This window comes from Silurus meridionalis, chromosome 5 (assembly GCF_014805685.1).
Source record: "Silurus meridionalis isolate SWU-2019-XX chromosome 5, ASM1480568v1, whole genome shotgun sequence".
Taxonomy (NCBI): domain Eukaryota; kingdom Metazoa; phylum Chordata; class Actinopteri; order Siluriformes; family Siluridae; genus Silurus; species Silurus meridionalis.
The window spans coordinates 17,292,415-17,314,897 of NC_060888.1; the positions used below are offsets into that span (position 1 = coordinate 17,292,415).

General features: G+C 37.1%; 2 protein-coding genes across 4 annotated transcripts in view; one reads left to right on the forward strand and one right to left on the reverse strand.

Moving 5' to 3' along the window:
* Positions 1–201: 201 nt before the first annotated feature.
* LOC124386015 (LRP2 binding protein) lies at positions 202–7,632 on the forward strand. 2 transcript variants are annotated; one of them, XM_046849600.1, is made up of 8 exons: positions 202–464; positions 1,731–1,828; positions 2,000–2,113; positions 2,807–2,940; positions 3,041–3,146; positions 3,265–3,488; positions 4,856–5,021; positions 6,354–7,632. In XM_046849600.1, exons 1-8 carry the CDS (start codon positions 338–340, stop codon positions 6,399–6,401), a joined length of 1,017 nt encoding a protein of 338 aa, XP_046705556.1. In that variant the 5' UTR covers positions 202–337; the 3' UTR covers positions 6,402–7,632. The 2 variants fall into 2 exon arrangements, with proteins under 2 accessions (XP_046705556.1, XP_046705555.1); XM_046849599.1 differs by having other exon boundaries at positions 6,392–7,632.
* Positions 6,975–22,483, reverse strand: part of snx25 (sorting nexin 25) — a 41,012-nt gene continuing 25,503 nt past the window's right edge. For both annotated transcript variants that reach the window (XM_046849597.1, XM_046849598.1), the window contains 12 exons: positions 20,968–21,099; positions 19,159–19,434; positions 17,653–17,817; positions 16,983–17,114; positions 15,409–15,549; positions 15,055–15,168; positions 13,890–14,051; positions 13,340–13,457; positions 13,113–13,179; positions 11,003–11,184; positions 9,965–10,065; positions 6,975–7,611 (listed from right to left, as the gene is read on the reverse strand). In XM_046849597.1, coding sequence (XP_046705553.1) covers positions 7,540–7,611; positions 9,965–10,065; positions 11,003–11,184; positions 13,113–13,179; positions 13,340–13,457; positions 13,890–14,051; positions 15,055–15,168; positions 15,409–15,549; positions 16,983–17,114; positions 17,653–17,817; positions 19,159–19,434; positions 20,968–21,099 — 1,662 coding nt within the window. In that variant the 3' untranslated portion in view covers positions 6,975–7,539. The remainder of the gene's footprint in view (positions 7,612–9,964; positions 10,066–11,002; positions 11,185–13,112; positions 13,180–13,339; positions 13,458–13,889; positions 14,052–15,054; positions 15,169–15,408; positions 15,550–16,982; positions 17,115–17,652; positions 17,818–19,158; positions 19,435–20,967; positions 21,100–22,483) is intronic.

The following is a 22,483-nucleotide window of genomic DNA, read 5'->3' on the forward strand; positions in this document are numbered from 1 at the left end:
CATACATCGCACAGCCATATGACTGGCTCGGGCAGCTCAGGTCTAAAGAGTTTTTAATGAAATGTGTGTAGTGTTTCATGCCAAAAGCAGTCAGTATCAGTATGTTTTTTTTGTCAGTAATTGGCTTTTGAAACGGTCATTGAACGCTGCATGCAGGTTAAATCAGTGCCAGAGCGTCGCCAAGCAACCGGTTGTCAAGGAGACGTTTGTACTCAGCGGTCAGCTCCTGAAATCAGTGCTGAACGCAGGGATTTATCAAGTTTTATACACTTTCATCAAAGTATCATTGTCTCTGCTTTGTGAAAGTGTTAACATGATGTAAGTCATTGTAAAACTAATGAATTCCTCCGACTCGACGGCTCACGGGACCAATAACCAGCAGAAAACCCGAAAAGACAAAGCGCTCAGCGTCGTTCTGAGTGTTTATGAGAACTCTGAGGTTTTCAAGTCCTACGGGAATACAGGTAAGCTTGAACGCTGCATTAGTTACTAGCGGGCTCATTAGATTAATTAGGCTTATTATATATAGTTCTGTCAAAAAGCTTTATGCAGGTGTGAAATAAAGCTGTAAAGTAAGAATGCTTTCAAAATAGAAGTGTTTTTTTCTTCTTTAACAAAAAGAGTAAGTAAATGACAGTAAATGAACCCAAATCAAATCAATATTTGGCTGCATAACAGCATCAGTTCCTCCAGGTGAACTTGCACAGTTTTAGAAGGAACTTGGCAGGTAATTTGTTCAAAACAACTTGGAGAACTAATAAGCAAATGGCCAATAAGCAAATGGTTGCAATTCTTCCATGAAAAACACTTCTGGCCAGACCTCTCTATACAGAAAATAGGTGTATCTGGGTCCCACTGGTTTCCACCAGTTCTTTGCTGCTGGCACTGCTGGGCATCATCTGATGTGGAAGGGGCGTAAGCATGATGTTTCTTTCATCTAGTACAGATGATCGTCCACTGCGTCTACAGTCCTCAAAACTTCCAATATTTCTTCAAAAATAGCTTAAACAGCACATCTTGAAACCCCAGTCTGCTTTGAAATCTTTGCCTGGGAGAGGCCTTGCTTGCTTGTGTCTTGATGCTATACACAGTCTTGCTTGGTGTATGACTTGTGACATGAAACTTCCACAATCTCACCGTAGTCACAGAGTTTGGTTGTTTTTCACCCAGTTTTTAGCCTCCTACACAACTGTTTCTCTGTCAGTTAATGACTGTGTTTCAACCTAGATCTGAAATTGATGATACATATTTCTCACCTAACTCTGATCCTACAAAATCTCTGACTTTGTTCATGTGTACAAAGTGTGCAAGTACACATGAACTGAAGTCAAAGTGTAGTCACACCAAATATTGAGCTGTTCCGGATTTTATTCTGTTCATTTACTTTCCATTTTGTTAATTATTTAAAACATGCTGAAAAAGCGGACACTGTTTTGTGTTGAACAAATAAGTTTAATCTCTTTACTGCAATTACAATTTCTTTTTTCAATACAATTAAGTCTCTGAAGAAATGAAAAGATGGCACTAGATAATCATGAATTTGATATGAGTGCTTGTCAGTGACGTGTTAGTAATCTCCACAGGCACTACTTCTGTATAAATATATAAATAAATGATAAATAAATAATAAATAAATAAATTTTATGACATTCAGGACAGGTCTTTATTTCTGGTGGTGTCTCTAATTTAAGATGGAAATTTGTAACATGTGAATATGGACTTAAATGCAGAATGCCTGTTGGAGAAGGTTGAGAAGATGCTGAAGAGCAGGGCTGAGGCAGGAGATACCCAAGCCAGCTTCTTGCTAGGATATCTCTATTATGAGCAGGTAATTATGTGAGAGACTCAGTGATTTTTAGATACAGACTGGCAGTGAGAGACTGCTCAGTGGGAGTATGGATTGCATTAATGGATTTTTAAAGCCACCAAAATCCAATTACTGGTTTGTGCTCAACCTTGTGATTTATGTCAATTTTTATTAATTAATCTTTTATGACAGGGCCACTATAAGAATGCTGAGGCTATGTTCGATGGGATTAAGGAGAGAGAACCTGAAGCTCTCTACCAACTGGCTGTTATGTACTATGATGGACTTGGTACCAATGCAGACCCTGTAAGTTTTGCTTGAATGGTGGTGTTTTACACGAATTAGGTGTAGATGGATACAGTAACATTATGCCTATTTACTACTCCCTGTATAATCTTATTAAAACAAAACAGCTATGATGAACTCCTAGAAGTGAACAATACTCTGTTTCATAGTGTATGCTGTATATAAAAAAAAAAAACCAATAAATTATATATTATATTAAATAAACCTATTTTAGGTCCCAAAGTGTTTTGTTCCTCAACAAATGCTATTACAATGAGTATTACATTTATTTAGTGACTAAAAATGCCATTAGATTTAATGTTTAGAAACATCATGTAAGACAAGTTAGTCCCTGTTTTAGACCACTTTCAATACGAGATCTATAAACTCTTATTTTCTCATCCTCCTTTTTTTCTCTCGCTTGAAGGTACACAAAAAAACAACACAGCTTTATACTAACAAACCTGAATAGGTGTCTTCCTGGTGGAAACCTTACAAATAGTATAAATGTTAAATGTATATCTCTTACATCATGTCAATAATGACACATTGCATTACACCATGTGATGTTACAGCATTGTTTAAATCTGTTTATTACTAGGCTTGAAACATGCAGAGTCTCTGTGAATGAGCGGTTACTATAGAAATGATAATATGTACACGATTCCAGCCAATAAATGTGTTGTGTGTTCATTTCCTTCCTGTCCCAAACAGAGCAAAGCAGTGGACTATATGAGAAGAGTAGCTGAATGGGACACAGGCAGAGTCAGATATGCAGCCTTGTACAACCTGGGAAGAGCTTACCTGCAGGGATATGGAGTGCAAGCCTCCAGAGTAGAGGCAGAAAAGTGAGTGCAGTCAGAGTAGCTTCTAAAGAATAAAAAACAAATAAAAAATAAATCAATTAAAAAATCTTTAGTTCTGAGTAGCATCTCGTCATGCCTGCAGATACTGGCTCATTGCAGCAGATGATGGAAACCCAAACGCCAGCGTGGAAGCTCAGTCCTCTCTCGGCTTGTTGTTTTGTAGCCCTGAAATACGGGATCTTAAAAAGGTAGCGAAGCACTGACTAGCAAACCTTTGTATAAAAATATTACAAACAAGAACAACTGATGAAGCTTAGCAAAGTTCAGATGTATGTATGATACCCTGATACTATGTCCCTATCCCAGGCGTTTTATTGGCACTCTGAGGCCTGTGGTAATGGCAGCCTGGAATCCCTGGGGGCGCTAGGAATCATGTACCTACATGGATACGGTGTGTCTAAGGACCTGCAGTCTGCTTTTCACTGTCTCACAGAGGCGGCGGCGAGGGGTAACGTTTACGCCCAGGGCCACCTTGTTGCTTACTACTACCAGCGCAAAATCTACACCAGAGCAGCACTTTTGGCTGAGAGGTATAACAAGTAAATAATCAAAGGCAAAGTCATTAAGTAGGCATTAAAAAATAATTCAATTATACTCAATACAAAATACCAGTCAAATTCAGATACTGTACAGAGAGTTAATTGTTCGCAGGCAAGTAAAATTGGTCACAAAATGTCTCTACAGTACACCTGCTTCTTTACTTGGAACGTTTTTTTAAGTTTTCCCCAAATAAGGAAATTAAACAGATTGGGGTTCATTAGTAAAGGGACAAAATTAGCATCTTGGTGGTGTAAGGGCGATTAGCCACCTCCAACCCAAATAGTTTCAATAGGGTTTGTACAGCACAGCCTATGCTAACAATTTTTCAAGAACAACACTTTTATTGTTACATGTATTGTTCCCCCAATTGTCTTTATCTTTTCATATCCATGCTTAAGTTAGAATTAGTCACTAAAGTGCAACTTTTCCTGTCAGAACACTTAATGCTAGCGTGTTACTCTTCAGTGTTAAACAGCCCTGAAAGTGGAGACTCCCTCCAACCAAGACCAACTCATTTCAACCATTCAAGTCCCTGTGTTTTTGTGACATAAGTGTTTATATACTAGATTGAGTACATGAGTAGAAACCTGTGACTTGACATTCATCGCTGCTAGTCAGGTAATTCGGAAAATCAATCGTTTATGATGATAATAAAACCAAACTGATGAGCTTGGCTAAAGTTAGCTAATTAGCTAGACTTGTGTTGACTCTGGATTATAGAGACATCATGCCCTTCCTTCCTATGTTTCTGAGTAGCTGTAGCAAACGAACCATTTGCTTATTTATGTATTTGGAGTTCTTTTGGAATGTTTAGGATTTAACATCAAATATATAGACAAAATTTTGTAGACACCTGACCATAAGATTCATATGTGCCTTTCGAACACACAGTTGGATAAAAGTGTGTCAAAGGAGTGAGTTTAATTTAAAGTTAAATGTAATGTACAGTGTATGCAGTTATAGGTGCCTACCTACAGATCTGGAACAGATCACTAGACTGTTATTAATATAGTAGATAAAGTCCCAGAGCCAAGATGTAGATCTCATAAGTGGTTACAATACAGGCTTTTACAATACAGGACTTTTCAAGCCATGTGTCATTCTTCCCCAAACTGACTTGATTGTTCTTGTGGCTGAATGAACACAAATCTCCACAACCACACTCTAAAATCTAGTGGAACATAGAGCGTGGAGGTGGTCATAACAGCAAATAGGTAATACATTTGAAATGATGTGTCCACATGAATCTTATGGTCAGGTGTCCATTTGTGTCCAATTGTGTCCATCTAGTGTATTTAAAGGAGTGAGAAATACCAAACAAGTGGTTAAAGAAAAAATATATGCTTATGCATTGCAGGGTGAGCAAGTATGAAGATGTTAGTGAAATAGCAAATTTCACCAGCTGCAGTTCTGAGTACATTTGTAAAGGCATAGCTATTGGCCTGTTCTATTTTGCCCGCTGCCTCCAGCTCGGCCGGGGAGTCACACAGAACACAGAAAAAGCACAGTACTATTACGCTAAGGTAAAGCGCTGATTATACTTGAATATACAGTGTAACAGACATTTACTAAATGAGCCAATCATGTGGCAGCAGCACAATAACTAAAATATTGCAGAAACAGAAACAGCTATATACAAACTTCAGAATAAAGACGAATGTGATCTCAGTATCTTTGTCCAATGCATAGTTGTGGGTGTCAGACAGGCTGGTGTAAATTCTTTTGAAACTGCTGATTTCGTCTACACAGAATGGTTTGTTTAAAAAAAATCCAGTAGTCAGCAGTGCTGTAGGCCAGTGGTTCTCAAACTGGGAGCCACCAGATGTCGCTAGTGGGCAGCATAGAAATTCTAGAATCTAGATTAGAAAATTATAAAAAAATATATATATTTTACCTTTATGTCAGCATTGTCAAACCATGTAAACTATAATGTATAAAAAAAAAAAATAGAAATATAAAAAAATATTCAAATAGTATACATTTCACGCAGCACTTTAACTGAAACATCACCAAAACCTTCAGTATTCATCTTCCACTATTGACATCATAAATTACTGTTCAGTATTCAATACTTTAGTTGCACTTTTCAGACAATGTTATTTTTAACCGTCAAAACTACTATTAAATATATTTTATGAAATGTAGAATTAAATTTTTTTGTATATTCAACATCAGAGAAATAAGACTACAAACAGAATTGATGTTTCGCCATTATACAAATTTATTTGTTTCTGATACGGTCTAAAATGTTTAAGTAAAATTGTAAGTTTGAGGATGTTTTGCATCATGAGTTTTCTTTTGGGGGCCACAAAAGGATTTACCCTACACAAGGGGGCCCTCCTGCTGAAAAGGTTTGAGAACCACTGCTGTAGGCAGAAGCACCTTGTTGAACAACAAAGATAGGCTTGTTCAAGCTGCCAGAAAGTCTACAATTCAAATAAAAAAAATTAAATTTTATACTCATGATACCTAAAAAAAAAGGCATCATAGAAAGCTATATAAATTATACATTGGGGGAGATGGGCTACAACAGCAGAGCACATTAGCCAAGAAAGGAAATCTGAACCTACTATGGGCACAGGCTTTCTAATCCTAGATGTTTAAAGTAAAAATTTATTCTTCTAATTCATAAATCATTTACTGTATCTGCATGATTTTAGGTTTTGTTGGGCTGCCACATGATTGGCTGATCAGATAATTGCATGAATGAGCAGGGATACAAGTGTTCTTACTAATCTGGGTTGTGAATCTATGTTTTTATATTTGTTTTAATGTGATATATATAATGACCCCTGTGCTAATGAAGAGCTTCACTGATATTGACATATGTTGCTTTTTGTGATGTGTATGTGTAGCGCATGAGTTGTTTCCCCCCTCACTTCTTTCTTTTCAGGCAGCCCTGATGAACCCAGGAGTTTTTAAGGACCTCCAGATGAACCTCATTAATGGCAGAATGTAATATTTATATACAAGAAGTGCTGCCACATCAAATTCACCAAATGCAGCTGTTGATTGTTCACAAAGTAAAGACTTAGTTTTCTTTCCTCTTATTTTGGTACTTGGGTGAAAAACCTTTAAATGATCAAACACATCTCACCTACTTGATGTGGTTACAACTTCTGACCTCGATGCTAATTTAGAATCACTTTTATCCTTCCGATTGATCCTGGTCAGGGCCACGTGGATCCGAAGCCTATCCCAGAAACACCACTTCATCATAGTGGACCATTCACACACTCACTCCTACACCTAAATGCAACTTCACAGAGCCGATAGAACATCTACTGATGTTTTTGGGAGGTGGGAAAGAAACTGAGAACCCCCTTGTGAACACAAGGAGACCTCACAAACTCCACACATAATAACCCACACTCAGGAGCAAACTAGTGACTGAAGCTGTGGGTTCTACCTGCTTCATCACCATGCCAGCCACATTTATGTATAAGGAATAACAGTAATAAAATGAGTGACACAAATAGTCTTTTGCGATTTATTGCTTATAAATGCTCTAGTCTATTGTTGGTAAAAATAAAATCTATAATAATAATAATAATAATAATAATAATAATAATAATAATAATAATATCACAAATTTAACTAGCACAATAACCTTACATTACACATTGCACAATTAAAAGCCTTCATAATGACCACGACATGTACTGTAATGTAGGTAGAGAAGTTCAAGAGGTCCAGGTTTTCATTTTCTCTTTTTAGACAAGTACAACACTCATTCCACTACTTTTCACATTTTATGACCTTATGGTCCAACATAACCCTATAGACAATAAAATGAAAAAAGAACAAAAACAAACTTGGTTGGCATTAAATCTAGTTTGTTAGAAACCAGAAAGAGAACAAAAAAATCCAAAAAGTAAACAGTGATGTCCATCAGGTCCTGTAGTATGATGCCATCAAGTCGAGCACTTTCATAGTGATTCGTGTGATTCTTAAATAAAACTTCCATTTAGCATTTTCAAGTAACAAAATATTAAGTGAAGTTGAGGTGAATCCTCAGTCAACAGGGGACTGTGCACGAGTTTAGATCGTGCAACGTTCCATCTCTTCGCTCAGCTCAGGGCAGAGTTCTTTGAGGAGCATCTCGAGCAGGACCTGAAAATAAGAAGGGAGGGGGAAAAAAAAACCCATTAGCGGACTAGACTTCCCTAAATAAGATGATCCCTGCACGGCCACTAGATGGCATTAGTGTATCAAAATATCATAAATCAAACCAGAGAAAATTTTTAGGGGGAAAACAGGGGATGGACAACTAATGTTTTTTCTCATTTCTTAATGTATGCCTCCTTGGTTTCATTCCTTGGTTGCACTTTTAGCTAATCCTTATCTAACAAAACATTTTAATTGAACCTGTTTCCCCCCCTATAACATTCATGTATCTGTGGTGCTTAGTACTGTATTATTTTTCTTGGGTTTTATTTTTTATTTATTTTTTTTATTTTTATCGCACAATTTGCCCTGAAATCCTCTCTTCTTGATTATCGCCAATGTATGCCAATGATGTGTCGTGGGTTAAAAGGATAAAAAACAAACAAAAAAAAAACATTATATATATATATATATATATATATATATATATATATATATATATATATATATATATACACATATATATATACAGGGAGTGCAGAATTATTAGGCAAATGAGTATTTTGACCACATCATCCTCGTTATGCATGTTGTCTTACTCCAAGCTGTATAGGCTGGAAAGCCTACTACCAATTAAGCATATTAGGTGATGTGCATCTCTGTAATGAGAAGGGTGTGGTCTAATGACATCAACACCCTATATCAGGTGTGCATAATTATTAGGCAACTTCCTTTCCTTTGGCAAAATGGGTCAAAAGAAGGACTTGACAGGCTCAGAAAAGTCAAAAATAGTGAGATATATTGCAGAGGATGCAGCAGTCTTAAAATAGCCAAGCTTCTGAGCGTGATCATCGAACAATCAAGCGTTTCATTCAAAATAGTCGACAGGGTCGCAAGAAGCGTGTGGAAAAACCAAGGCGCAAAATAACTGCCCGTGAACTGAGAAAAGTCAAGCGTGCAGCTGCCAAGATGCCACTTGCCACCAGTTTGGCCATATTTCAGAGCTGCAACATCACTGGGTGCCCAAAAGCACAAGGTGTGCAATACTCAGAGACATGGCCAAGGTAAGAAAGGCAGAAAGTCGACCACCACTGAACAAGACACACAAGCTGAAACGTCAAGACTGGGCCAAGAAATATCTCAAGACTGATTTTCTAAGGTTTTATGGACTGATGAAATGAGAGTGAGTCTTGATGGGCCAGATGGATGGGCCCGTGGCTGGATTGGTAAAGGGCAGAGAGCTCCAGTCCGACTCAGGCGCCAGCAAGGTGGAGGTGGAGTACTGGTTTGGGCTGGTATCATCAAAGATGAGCTTGTGGGGCCTTTTCGGGTTGAGGATGGAGTCAAGCTGAACTCCCAGTCCTACTGCCAGTTTCTGGAAGACACCTTCTTCAAGCAGTGGTACAGGAAGAAGTCTGCATCCTTCAAGAAAAACATGATTTTCATGCAGGACAATGCTCCATCACACCGTCCAAGTACTCCACAGCGTGGCTGGCAAGAAAGGGTATAAAAGAAGAAAATCTAATGATATGGCCTCCTTGTTCACCTGATCTGAACCCCATTGAGAACCTGTGGTCCATCATCAAATGTGCGATTTACAAGGAGGAAAACAGTACACCTCTCTGAACAGTGTCTGGGAGGCTGTGGTTGCTGCTGCATAATGTTGATGGTGAACAGATCAAAACACTGACAGAATCCATGGATGGCAGGCTTTTGAGTGTCCTTGCAAAGAAAGGTGGCTATATTGGTCACTGATTTGTTTTGTTTGGTTTTGAATGTCAGAAATGTATATTTGTGAATGTTGAGATGTTATATTGGTTTCACTGGTAAAAATAAATAATTGAAATGGGTATGAATTTGTTTTTTGTTAAGTTGCCTAATAATTATGCACAGTAATAGTCACCTGCACACACAGATATCCCCCTAAAATAGCTAAAACTAAAAACTACTTCCAAAAATATTCAGCTTTGATATTAATGAGTTTTTTGTGTTCATTGAGAACATGGTTGTTGTTCAAATTAAATCCTCAAATAAAATTAATCCTCAAAAATACAACTTGCCTAATAATTCTGCACTCCCTGTATATATATATATATATATATACATACATATACACACACACACTTAACTATATATATTTAATCAATTCAGAATGTTCTTTTATGAGATGAGGAGGGAAATGCTTACAACTGATTTCTTAAAGTTATAGAGTAAAGAAAATCCCCAACCTCTGCAAACTAAATTAAGATATTAAAATAAATAAAATAAAAGCAGAAGAATTAATAGTGTCAGGTGCGGATGAGATAAAACAAAGTACAGGTTAGGCTGGAGTGACTGAGAATAAATGATATACACTTACGTAAAGAAGATGCTTGTTGGCACTGGATTCCTGAAGTGCATTGAAGATCTTAATGATCCCGTAACGAGCGTTCTGCTGCCCCACTAGATTCTGTAATGCATCTAATTGCCAAAAAATTAAAAGTTGCTTGGTTATAGTTTGCTCAAGCTATTAATCATACCACAGTGTGAAAGCTGGATTCACAAGTCCCAATCAAGTTTTATAATGACACTATTTATTATTATTTAATTTACAGATTTTTATTTCGACTGAATTATCAGTACAGAGTGGATTTTTTTTTTTTTTTTGTTAGTAAGTGCTTCCCATCGCCTGGACTCATCTGGTTCCACGGACAATGACGGCGGCGTGCCAAGAGCTTTGAAGCTGAACATTAGTGAGCTCTGTGCTAAGAGGCTCCGATTGCATATGCTCTGTATTTGCAAAGATGAGTGTGTGTGGTTGATGCACTTAACCAAAAATAATTTAATTTAAATCAAATACTACCACACGAGCGTCACCGAAGTATTTGCTGCTTCCCCAAAATAACAATTATACTATTGCAATCCCGAACACTTTGGGGATTTTTTCTTAATTTAATTGAATTAATTCATTTCCGATTATGATTTCAAATACACAAATCTCATAAAATGAAGAGGGGGGAATCAGAACTTTAACACTGGCTAATGACTTGTATATAAATAAATAGTCAAATTAGTATTTCACAAGCATGACTAAATTAGGCATTACGTAATATTATTCCAGGAGAGTCAGTTAAGGTAGATTTTGTATATTCTTCTAATTTGGGGGCTGATCTGTTGTCAAGCAGAAAAAGTGCATCTTGTTCAGTGTAATGGACTTATGTGGGTAATTGCAGAACATCAACAGTGTCTCCAGGCGGATTAGTCTTCATAAAAGGACTCCAGATTGCATACCGTCTCATCAAAACATGAGAATTGAAGGTCATCCGGTAAACAAACACTTTTAGTTATTTCTGTATAGCACAGGGAAGCAAAAAAGAGCTCGAGAGTGTGTAGGGTTTAAGAGACATGGTGCTCTTACCGGGAATGTTGTCCAGCAGTTTCTGCTGTGCTCTTTCCTTGGTCTCACGGCGCTCGGCGTCTGTGCGAGATTTGTTATGTGGTGCTAGTTTCCCGTTAGGCCAGAACGTGTCTCGGAATATGTTAAAGTAGTAAACCAACATCTGCTCGCTGAAGATCCAGTTTACCGTGTCTCTAATCTGCCTAGAAAAGATTATAGAATAATAATAATAATAATAATAATAATAATAATAATAATAGGTAAATGTAGGCATACAGGGGAATCTTTCAAAACTTACTTTACAAATTACTTTCCATTATGTTTTATTTCTTTTCTACCACCAAACTAATGTAATTATAAAAAGGTATTATATACTAGTCAAGAATTTTGTTGAGAGGTCAGAGAAGAATGGCCAGACTGCTTTAAGCTCAAAGATAGGCTATGCATACCTTATGCAATGAACATATGCAACCTTAATGCAAGCAAACTATAATAGTAGAAGACCTTATAGGGTTCCACTCCTGATAGCCAAAGCCTCAAATCTCAGGCTACAGTGTGCACTGAATCACTGCAAATGAAAGATAACCACATATTGTTTCTATCTTTAACTTCTGGATTCCTGTCAATGCAAACTGGTCTGGCCATTCTCCTCTCTTACCTCTCTCATCAACAAGACATTTCCCCCTGCAGAGATACTGTTTAATGGATGTTTTTCTTTTTTTTTCTTCACACCAGTTATATAAACTCTAGAGACAGTCAAGTGTGAAAATGCCAAGAGATAAGCAATTCCTAAAATACTCGAACCAGCCTGTCTGGCAAACCTGCCAACAAAATATCACTCATATCACCGTGTTTTTTTCCGCCATACTAATTAATGATATGTGCATAAGCACTAGGACTAGAACTGTAGCTGCATTAATTATGCTCTGAACAGGGCAGGTCTTGGAGCCACATAAATGGTTGACTGGATAATTTAATAAAAGAACAAACGTACAAGTGTTCTTATTAAACTGACCTTTATATTTCGGTCAGGTTTTGCTACTGTTTATTAAAATGTATATCTTTAAAATAGCCAGCTAGGATTGGGTACTGTCCATACATTATATGCACAAAAGTATTGGGACACCCCACTTTTCCAGCCATATGTGGTTCATCACTGAACTGTTACCACAAAGTTGGAGGCACACGATTCGGTAGGATGTCATTCAACTTTCCCTTCCCTTCGCAAGACCCAAACCTGTTCCAGCATGACCATGCCCCTGTGCACAAAGAGAACTCCCTTGAAATACGGTTTGCACTGGTTGGAAAATCTTGAATGACCCGCAATAAAGCTCTGACCATAACACTATGGAATTGAACGCCTTTGGGATAAATTGGAACGCTGACTCATAAGGCTTCCTCAACCTACAGGAGCACCTTACTTTATCAACTACATTGTGGATAAATGAGCAAAAATCTCCACAACCACACTTCAAAATCTAGTGGAATATTGTCCCAGAAGTGTGTGAGGTTATTATAACGGCAAATAAGAGTAATTGTGGAATGATGTATTCAAAAAGGCACATACTTTGAATGGTCAGGTGTCCAAAACTTTTGTCCATGTAGTGTATAATAATTTTCTTTATATAGATCATGGAAAAAATGTTTGCTGGCTAGCTTTCCGTGCAGTTTTTGTATTAGTTTCGTAACCATTATGTATGTATATATGTGTATACACACACACACACACTTTACTGGTCTATGATGACTTGTTGATTGGTAGATAAGTAGTGTAGTTGTTCAGTAGTGTATAGAGAAACTAAGTAATAATGGCTCGCTTTCAAAAGTATGAAAACACTAGACTGAGAGGCTAAAGATTGTCCAACAAGTCACAATCGTCTACTCAGCATGCAGATTCTCTCTAAACACAGTGCCCACAGTTTCAGTACATCCCCATCAGTGTGTCTTTTTTTAGGCATGACCACAGCATGCATGATGGGGAAACCTGGGAACCTTTCAATCACGGTTCTCTTTGGCAGGGTCACAGCAGCCCACAGCAGGAGATCGCTTTACTTCACTTTGCTTTCCTGGAAATTTGATTAGCTTTCAGGCACTGTCAAATACCAGTCAGACAATGAGCAGCCTTTCTTACTTGTTTATCGTCCTTCCAAAAGTGACTTGGACTAGTGCAATTAGTGTCTTCCGTACCCACTTGAACACTGCGGGGGAAAATGACACAACATTAGTTTTTGCAGTAAACTGCACTTCAGGGGACAATCATTCCGATAAAACTTCATTTCATTAAGAGCACACAAGAAACACACACAGCCATACAGCTAAGGATGCACTGATAATCACACTGCACAGGATTTCACTTACTGCCCCTGAGTTCAAACACTTCTCCAATAAGCATGAAGAAGGGCTCGGCAAGGACATCTTTCCTCCCGTCCGGCTCGTCGCCGTAGTCTGAGAGATCGCTGTCATCCTCAGCCTCATCCTGACAAAAAGTGATAGAGACCATGAGAGAGTGATGCATTTAAAACCGGGTCTTTGTATTTCAATTAGGTGTTGTAAAGTGCCTTTCTCAGTCTCAATGTATATGCTAAGACTTCCACTACCCATTAAAATATTTTATTCCTCTTCCTGTTGTTTTTTTTTTGTGGCGTGGCAAAATTTCTCAGCATTGAGATTGTGATGTGTTTTTTAATCAATACACAACAATAGAGTGCAGTAACTTAAGCTGAGCTTGCTTATAGTGTGCATGTACAATCGCATCACTCTCTACACTGTCTAGCATAGCTTGAAATGTAGGCACAGAGCTATTTCTATTGTATCGACGTTCTACCACTCCTGTCACTTCATACACTGTTTAAAAATTTTGGTGTGTGTGTGTGTGTGTGTGTGTGTGTGTGTGTGTGTGTGTGGTTACCTCTTGATGGGAGAAAAGATCTCCTGGCAGTCTCTCCAGAAAAGAGGCAAGGGAGAACGTGGATTTTTTCTGGATGTCAGTGACCTTAAGGTGCTCTGGTGATGGGCTGAGAAATGCATACAGAGCTTCGCTCTGGCACATACGCTCATCTGTCAGCATTTTCTACACAAAAAAAAAAAAAGACAAATTAATCAATCAATCAATCAATCAATCTATTTTTTTATATATAGAGATCACATATTGCAACATATTTTTTTATACTGATGAAGGTTGTAAAAGGTTTTATCATGTAGATGGTAAAACGTCCCCATATCGAGAGTCGTGTAGGGCTGAAAATATACTCCTAAAACTCCATTTAAAAATGTCATTCTATGGTAAAAAATATGGCAATGGAAAAAAACGAAACACATGCACATGGAACAACATAGCTAGCACTAAATAGGTTTTGCAAACAATACATAACATATTTAGTTCACCCCCAGCAGTTGGTTCAATCCAGGACCACATTATTTTCTGACTCTCATCAAACCACACTAGATAGTCTAGCACACAAACACCAGTTTGGAACAACACTGCCTGGTTTAGTTCACACATGAGTGTGATTGCTCTGTTCTTACCTGCCAAACAAACCACTCAGAGAAAAAAAACTTGCTTTATTAGACCTGACACTGCATATGTTCATGCAAGAGCAATCACCCAAGAGAGTTTTGGAAATTTTTGCACCATAAAAAATAATAGGCTGGAGACTGCACATCCAAATGGCAGGCTTATTAAACATGAGACTGAGAACATCTGGCTAAACCTTTCACTGAATCAAAATCTATAAGATTAACATACAAGAAAAATACAAGTTGTTCATAACTATTTTAATTTATATGCAGAATAATTGTACCTCCAAACAGAAATAAAAGAAAGAGAGTGATATGAAACTTTTGATTCTTGCTCTTCTCTGTCAATACCTATACATGTCTCCAGTCTCAGTTGCTCGGTCATGAGCGACATCCAATCAGACTACACATAGTCTCAACATCCCTTTAGCTGACAGGCACAAACGAGCTACCCAGGGAGCTGAAATTGCATTGATTCCAAAAAAAATAAATAGTGACATTTGCAATTAAAGGCCGAAAAACTGCAATTTGTGCAACATGGCAATATTAAAGCTCACCTGCAAAAATGTGTTCAGTTGGTTTTTGGATTTCTCAAGAAATTTTTGGTCAATAGACTTGAATGGCAGTTTGCTGAGCGAGGGCAGCTGAACCTTCTTCAAAGAGGGAAAACACTGGAGAACGACAGAAAGAGAGGCAGGTGGCCTGTGGTGTTAGAGTTTTGTCATGCGTAATTTGTATCACATCTGAAAACATGCGACGGCTCGATGACTCATCTCGTCGCCATAGCAACTCGGTCAGGGACACGGCAGAGTCTCTGTCGACTCAGATGTCGGCACTGAAGTGAGGATTAAATGCTCTCTGAAAGAAATGAGCGTATGTCAAGTAATCAAATGTCCCCAGGTGACATGTACCTCAGTCAGCTTCCTGTGCAGGGCCTGAAACTCGCTCAGCTTCCTCGTGACAAACCAGCTGCTGTTCTCCGAGTCTTCACTTTCCAAAAGACTCACTGCTACTGAATAGAACGCCATTTGCTCACTGTTCTCCTCACAAGCCTACCGGTGTAGACAGACACATCATACAAAAAGTACGTCATATGTTTCTGGGATGAATTGCGGGATACGATTTAAAGGTGTTTTACTGGCAAAAGATGAAAAAATCTGAAACCCATGTTGCTTAATACATTTTTTTTTACACAAAATTTCAAATAGACATACAGTCAGTGATTTGGATTTGCCAGGTGCAATTCAAAAGATGCATAAAAAAATCTTCAATATAAAAAAATAATGGGCAAGTAAGAAAGTTCTGCTGGTTTTCAACATGGGTTCATCTGAAAATCACTCTGCTTTGCATTCTTTTTTGGGGGGTGTTTAAAGCACCCAGGCCCCTCACAGGTGTTCGCACTGCTGCCCAAACACAATTCTTTTCTTTCTATATTTATTTACTGCTGCAGCAAATCAGAGCTAGAATAGACAAGCTATAAACAAGGCCACAGTGTCATAGACGTGTGGCGCAGCTGTTGTGCAATTATGTCGCTCTCCATTTAAATTCTAGTCCTTTTTTTGTTTAGCACATTACATAGTAGACAAAACAGACTTTAGAGAAATCTGGGTCTAGATCTAGATTCCTAAACTAGAAAGCTGGAGGCAACGGTGGCTAGGAGAACTTCCTGAGATGACCTGAGCCTAAACATTAAAAATGCAGGTTTCTAAAACAAACAAACAAATAAACAAATAAATAAATAACAATAATAATAATAATAATAAATAAATGAATAATTTATTAATTTAAGCTTTATGAGCATCCCCTTCCACAAGTCACATTAAGCCACATAAATAAAATAAAGTCAAGTCAGGTACTGATGTAGGGTGAGGAGGCCTGGGAACTTAATTCCATATTGTGGATAATTATAATATATAAGTAACAAATTATTTGATAAATTATTTCATACTGAAATGATAAATTATTAATTATTAACTACAAAGCCAAAATGTTGTGCATGAAAAGTATGAACGATTTCTAGAAACTTTCTTTTGATACGTCATCTCCATCAAATCATTTGTATCTAAATGAGTCATTCACATGTCTTTTTTGCCAAATCAAACTAATAATCTTGAAATGGTTCAAGCAGAGTCACAATGTGTTACAGGGGACTAGATTCAACCTCAAAAGATTACACTTTGGTTACGGTGTTTACAGAAGCTGCTTTCAACCCCTTTCACTTGATATAGCGATCACAGAAAACGTAAAAATAGTAAATAAAAAAAAATAGTAAATAAATAAAAAAAAATGCAAATTTGTATACAAAATCTATTCATTTTTTAATCTTTTAACTGAAAGTAATCTTTTCGGTCATTACTAGTGGCCAAACTTTGTGTGCCTCCCTTAGCAGCTGTGTAATTCGGGGAAGGAAGGAAAGAGAAAGAGAAAAAAAAAATAAATAAAAATTGTTGTTCGTAAAGCAACCTAAGTCACTCGGCAGACTAACCTCGGCTGTGTTAATCACAGCTCTCCATGTGCCCAGATTCTCACACCACCAGTCTGTACGTGAGATATGCAGCTGCAGTTCACTGTGCTCCTTCTCCATTACCCCAATCTCCTCTTTCAGGAGACACACAATCTGCATGCACAAACACACATATAAACACAATGATGCTAGCAATCCCATCCCAGCTGCAAGTGAAGTGTGTCATTTTATTTTGTGGCTATTAATAAATGATGAAGACACAAAGTTAATACATGAAAACAACAGCACAGTTGAATTCACAAAGATCCCAGACAGTGTGTGCTCTTGAAATGGAGTTAGACAGAAAGCACATGTCTGGCTTTTTAAGGGTAAATCTACAAGGCCACTTGACACTTCCTGGCAGCAAAGAGAAGACTATAACAAGAGCAGCTCCGCTAAAGATGAATGCTAATAGTGACCCCGGGTTTAACTGAGGTGCATATAGTGCACCAATTGCGGTTAAGATTATTAAATCAGGCCATAGCGAGGTCAAGCTATCTGTTACTAAGGCCCAGAAGCATTTTCGCAGTCTGAGTACCGGTAATGTAAACCTATATTTGGTTTGCTAAATACAGAAATACAAATTAATCAGGAGCCTAGTTTTGTTTTTTTGCATGTGCAATTGCTCTTCTGTCCCATTCAATAGGCACACCTTTTTGTCAGGTCTGGGAGCATTCTGTATTGAGCCCAGAGCTTGGCGTTTGTACTCCAGTCTTTCGCAGAGTTGCCGGAGTTTGTTAGCAGCATAGCTGGCCTGCTCGTTAATACCTTTACTGCCCTCATCCAGGGTCACCTCTCCGCCGTCCATGGTCTGACACTGTATACGAAAAACACAGCAACACACAAGCATAAACATGGCCAGGTCAGGTCATGTTAATCGCACATGTAGTCATGACAAAAGGTGAAAACCATAAAGTTAAATCCTATGCAATAAACCAAATGTCATTATAATGAGTAGGCAATTACTTCATCCAAGGCCTAGTTGTTATTATAACTGATGTTTTAAGTATATCTTTTATGTGCAGTCCATAAAATTGTCCAACTTTATTATAAAATAAAAAAAAAAATAGGCTTTTTATTTCATAGCCAGTTTACAGTTTAGATTGTTAAATGTACCATTGGTAATCATCATATATTTGTGCACTCCATTTTCCACTTTGGCTACATTGACTGCAGTCTGAAAAGCCTGTGTGCTGTGGTCAGTGTAAGTCACGATTCAGAGGCATGTTGTGTGTAATGCTTGCACTGGCCTAATTAGAAATTCATTTGGTGGAATTAATATTTTAAAATGAGAAAATATACAAAATTAAAACCATGATTGCATTTCTGATCCGTACAATCTAACCTGCAAGTGTGAAGCACATGCAAAATACAATAAATGCTATTAATAGTACACCCGCTTAAATCTATTCTAACTTTAAACCCTACAGAAATGTTGGTGCTGGCTGATAAAAAATTAAATATCTGGGTCCTTGGAAAAACTACCTGGTATTGTATATTTAAATGGATCATATTACTAAGACAAAAAAATAAAATAAATTGAAAAAATAATAAAAACAAAAGTACAATGAGAAGTATTATATATATATATATATATATATATATATATATATATATATATATATATATATATATATATATATATATATATATAAAGCTTGCGAGACACGGGCTGCTTTTTTGCTCTTTGGAAAAGGAAAAAGAAAAAAAAAACAGCCTACAGGTAACCATTAGATATAATTTTACAGCTCACTATAAATATCTCTGCCATTTTCTTTAATCTGAGCCGAGCTCTCCTGAAACGTGAGTTGCATAGGACCTTGGGTGTGAGTAGAAAGTAGGGGGAAACGTGACTGGTCCAGTTTACTGATTTACTGAAAGCAATCAATATACATGGTCTCTTTACTGGATTGCAATCAATCATAATGAAATGTGAAAAATTGCATTTGTTTCTGTGATGCTCATCACTGAAAGCACATTGGAATTGTAGCCTTTATTACAGGGTATGAAAGGCTGATTGTCACTACATTGTTATAAATTGCTCAGGTACCTGAAAGCAAAATGGTGTTTAGCTAATATTATTCATTTAACTGTCAGTCACTACGCCCTTTTCCTCACACAGCCCTATTCTTCAGTGTGCTATGACGCAAGTACTTACGCTATCATCTTTTTCCTCACTGCTGGACTGAGAGCTGCTTCTTTGCTCCTCCCATTTAATGAGACGGTCATACAGATCACTGACGAGGAACGAGGGGTAATATCGCTCTTTCATGGTCTCATAGACGTCACTCTGGATCTTGTAAAAGACGTCAGTGCCTTTGTTTCCCACCAGAGTCTGTTGGATCTCCTTATAGAGAGCTTTCTCTACTGGGATCTCTCGACTCTCTACAAAGAAGTTCTGGTAGATTTCACCTACCAACTGTGGCACCTCGCTCTGCATTAAAAACAAAGAAACAAAACAGAATTAAGAATTAAATATAGATTTGTTTATTTTACAAACAGTTAATTCAATTAACTTAATTTAGAACTTTTATTTCAGCTCGTCATTAAACATCAGCCACTCAGAAAAAGTGGAATATTGTGTAAGAATATAGATTTTATATTTGTGAATTTAATAGTGAAAAAATAGTAACAATAATTCATCAATTGCAGGGTTTTAATTAAAAAAGAGAAAGATTTTTCATGTGCAAACATTCAGACAGCATACTGGATGTAATCATTTTCATGTGTGTGTAAATAAAAGCCAATCAATCAGATTCAGCAGATATGAACTGCGTTCTGTCCATCTCCTGAAATCCTGAAAGTAGGGGAGGTAGCTTGACAATAATAAGATGCTCTTTTTTTTTTTTTTGTCACATATATATTATAGCATAGTGGCATCCTTTCTTCACATATCACAGCTTATTAGGAAGCTGGGGTCAGCCATGATACAGCACCACTGGAGCAGAGAGGGTTAAGAGCCTTGCGTAAGGGCTCAACAGTGGCAGCTTGGCAGTGCTGGAGCTCAAACCCTGACCTTCCAATCAGTAACCCAGACCTTTAATAATTGAGATCTTAACATAACAATTGAGATACCACATCTAATATGCCAATATGATAACTTTCTTGACATTAACCTTTTACTTACTAGATTTATTTTCTTAATAAACAAAGCTGATGCAGAACAAGGAATTTACCGTATTTGGTTGGTACACTACAATAAAATAAAAAAATGAAAAAAATGAAAACAAGTATAATACTTAACTTATCTGGCAATATGAATGCAATTACTGCAGTACAATATGTAGAAAAAGTACAATAAAAACATGTATAATTCTACTGAGTGGAAGTGCTAATAATTCATACCCTTGACATGTATTGTGTAAAAATCATAGAGGGCCTTGTGGAGCACCACAAGGACATTTTCCCCAATCAATAATCTTGGTACTCTTTTTTTAAATTATTATTATTATTTATTTTTTGTGCATGTGGTGTTCATTAATATGAAGCGTTTTACAAGGTCTCTCTGAATAATGAGCTGATGAACACTGTCAGAACACAGGCAACTCACATTATTCTGTATTTTATGGTGCTGGTGCTGCTTAAAAACATTACCCTGTATTTTTTATTTCTTTTTTTGCGTAGGCATGTAGTCATGAGTCCAGAGATCAAAATGTTACAAGAAGCACTTATTGCAGTCCTGGGGGCCAAACATTACAGCAATACAGCAGCACAATTCAGCAGAGTAAAAGAAAATATAAATTTAACAGAACTGAAGAAGTACCCTATTGAAATAATGCCTCCAGCACAAATAACAGTGCTGCCCAGACCATCTTGTGCTCATCAGATGATATTGTTAACATAATACAAGTGAAAGATATGTATTCAGAAATAAGCTAGTTCACTAGTCAAAAAAGCATTAAGCGTTCAAACTTTAAGCAAATATTCTTTTATTATATTTCTGGGAATGTGCATATGTTTCTCTAACCTTGTTAGCACTTTTCAGCATTTCTACCAGCTCCCAAAAACTGATGAGGGCTCTCTTATCCACACGCTCCATATAAACACGGAAATGCTCTCGGAACACAGCGTTAGACATGATCTCCTCAAACTGAAGAATCTGTGTGAGAAAAGAAGAAACTTTTTAGGAGTCTTTAAGATACAAACATAATCTCTATTAAATGTTTTTTTTTCTCGGGTCACTTTATTTATTTATTTATTTATTTTTCTCCTGTGAATTTTACCACAATGTGCCTGGAAACACTGAATCACATCACTCAAAATCAATAAATCAAGTGAACTTCACTGAGTAAACTAGTCATTAATCTTTTAAACAAATCTCAAATCAATTAAGTCTTGTTTCTAATTACTTAAAATGTACATTTCTTAACCACCTAACAATATTTTGAGCAAATTCATAGTTTTATGCGTCACATACATGTGACTGGTCTGTGAAATACAACCTCAATTCCAAAAAAGTTGGAGACACTATAGGAAATGTAAATATATAGATTTAAAAAAAAATCAATGATTTGCAAATCTCATAAACCCATATTTAATTCACAACAGAACATAGAAAACATGTCAAATGTTTAAACTGAGGTATTGTACCGTTTTAAGGAAATAAAATAGGGTAGTTTTTAATTTGATAGCTGCAACACTTCTCAAAAATTGCAGTGTGTGGTTTAACACCGTGTTGCTGACATATACAAGGCTTTTCCCAACCAGCACGTGCTGCTGTAAAACCTGTATACAGTATGCCTTTCAGCATTGATACTTTCCAGATGTGCAAGTTGCCCATTCCATTGAGACTAATGCACCCCCATATGATTGGAGAACTAAGTGCTGATAAGCTGGATTGCCCCTCTCCTCTTTAGACCAGAGGACATGGCATCCACAGTTTTCAACTTTGTCTCTGACAATGACATTCGGTCCAGAGAAGACGGGGGCATAACCCTCTAAACCGAATCAGGTTACTGGCCTCTTGACATTAACCGAATTAACTACAAAATGTTTCTCTGGCTATTTCTTTTCTTGCACTGTACCCAAAATTGGAGATGTGTTGTAGCAATTATATAAAAAAAAAAAAAAAAAGTCCTCTGTTTTTCCTCAAAACGGTACAAATTCTATTGGTTTAATTTACATCTGACACAGTGTCCCATTTTTATTTTTTTAATTGGTTGAATAAACAATCAAATTGAAAAATAAAACTGTAATAGAGCAATAAATAACTTAAACAACATTTACAAAAATTTGAAATATGGAATAATAAAATTAGAACTAAAATATAGAGTCTAAAATTTATATATTTTCCAGCCATATGTGGTTCTTCCCCAAACAGTTACCACAAAGTTATAGGCAAAGAATTATATAGTATATGTCTGGATGTAGTAGAAGTACATTTTCCCTTCACTTGAACTAGGAGACCCAAACCTGTTAGAGCATGGCAATGCTCCTGTGCACAATGCAAGCTCCATGAAGGTATGGTTTACATGGGCTGGAGT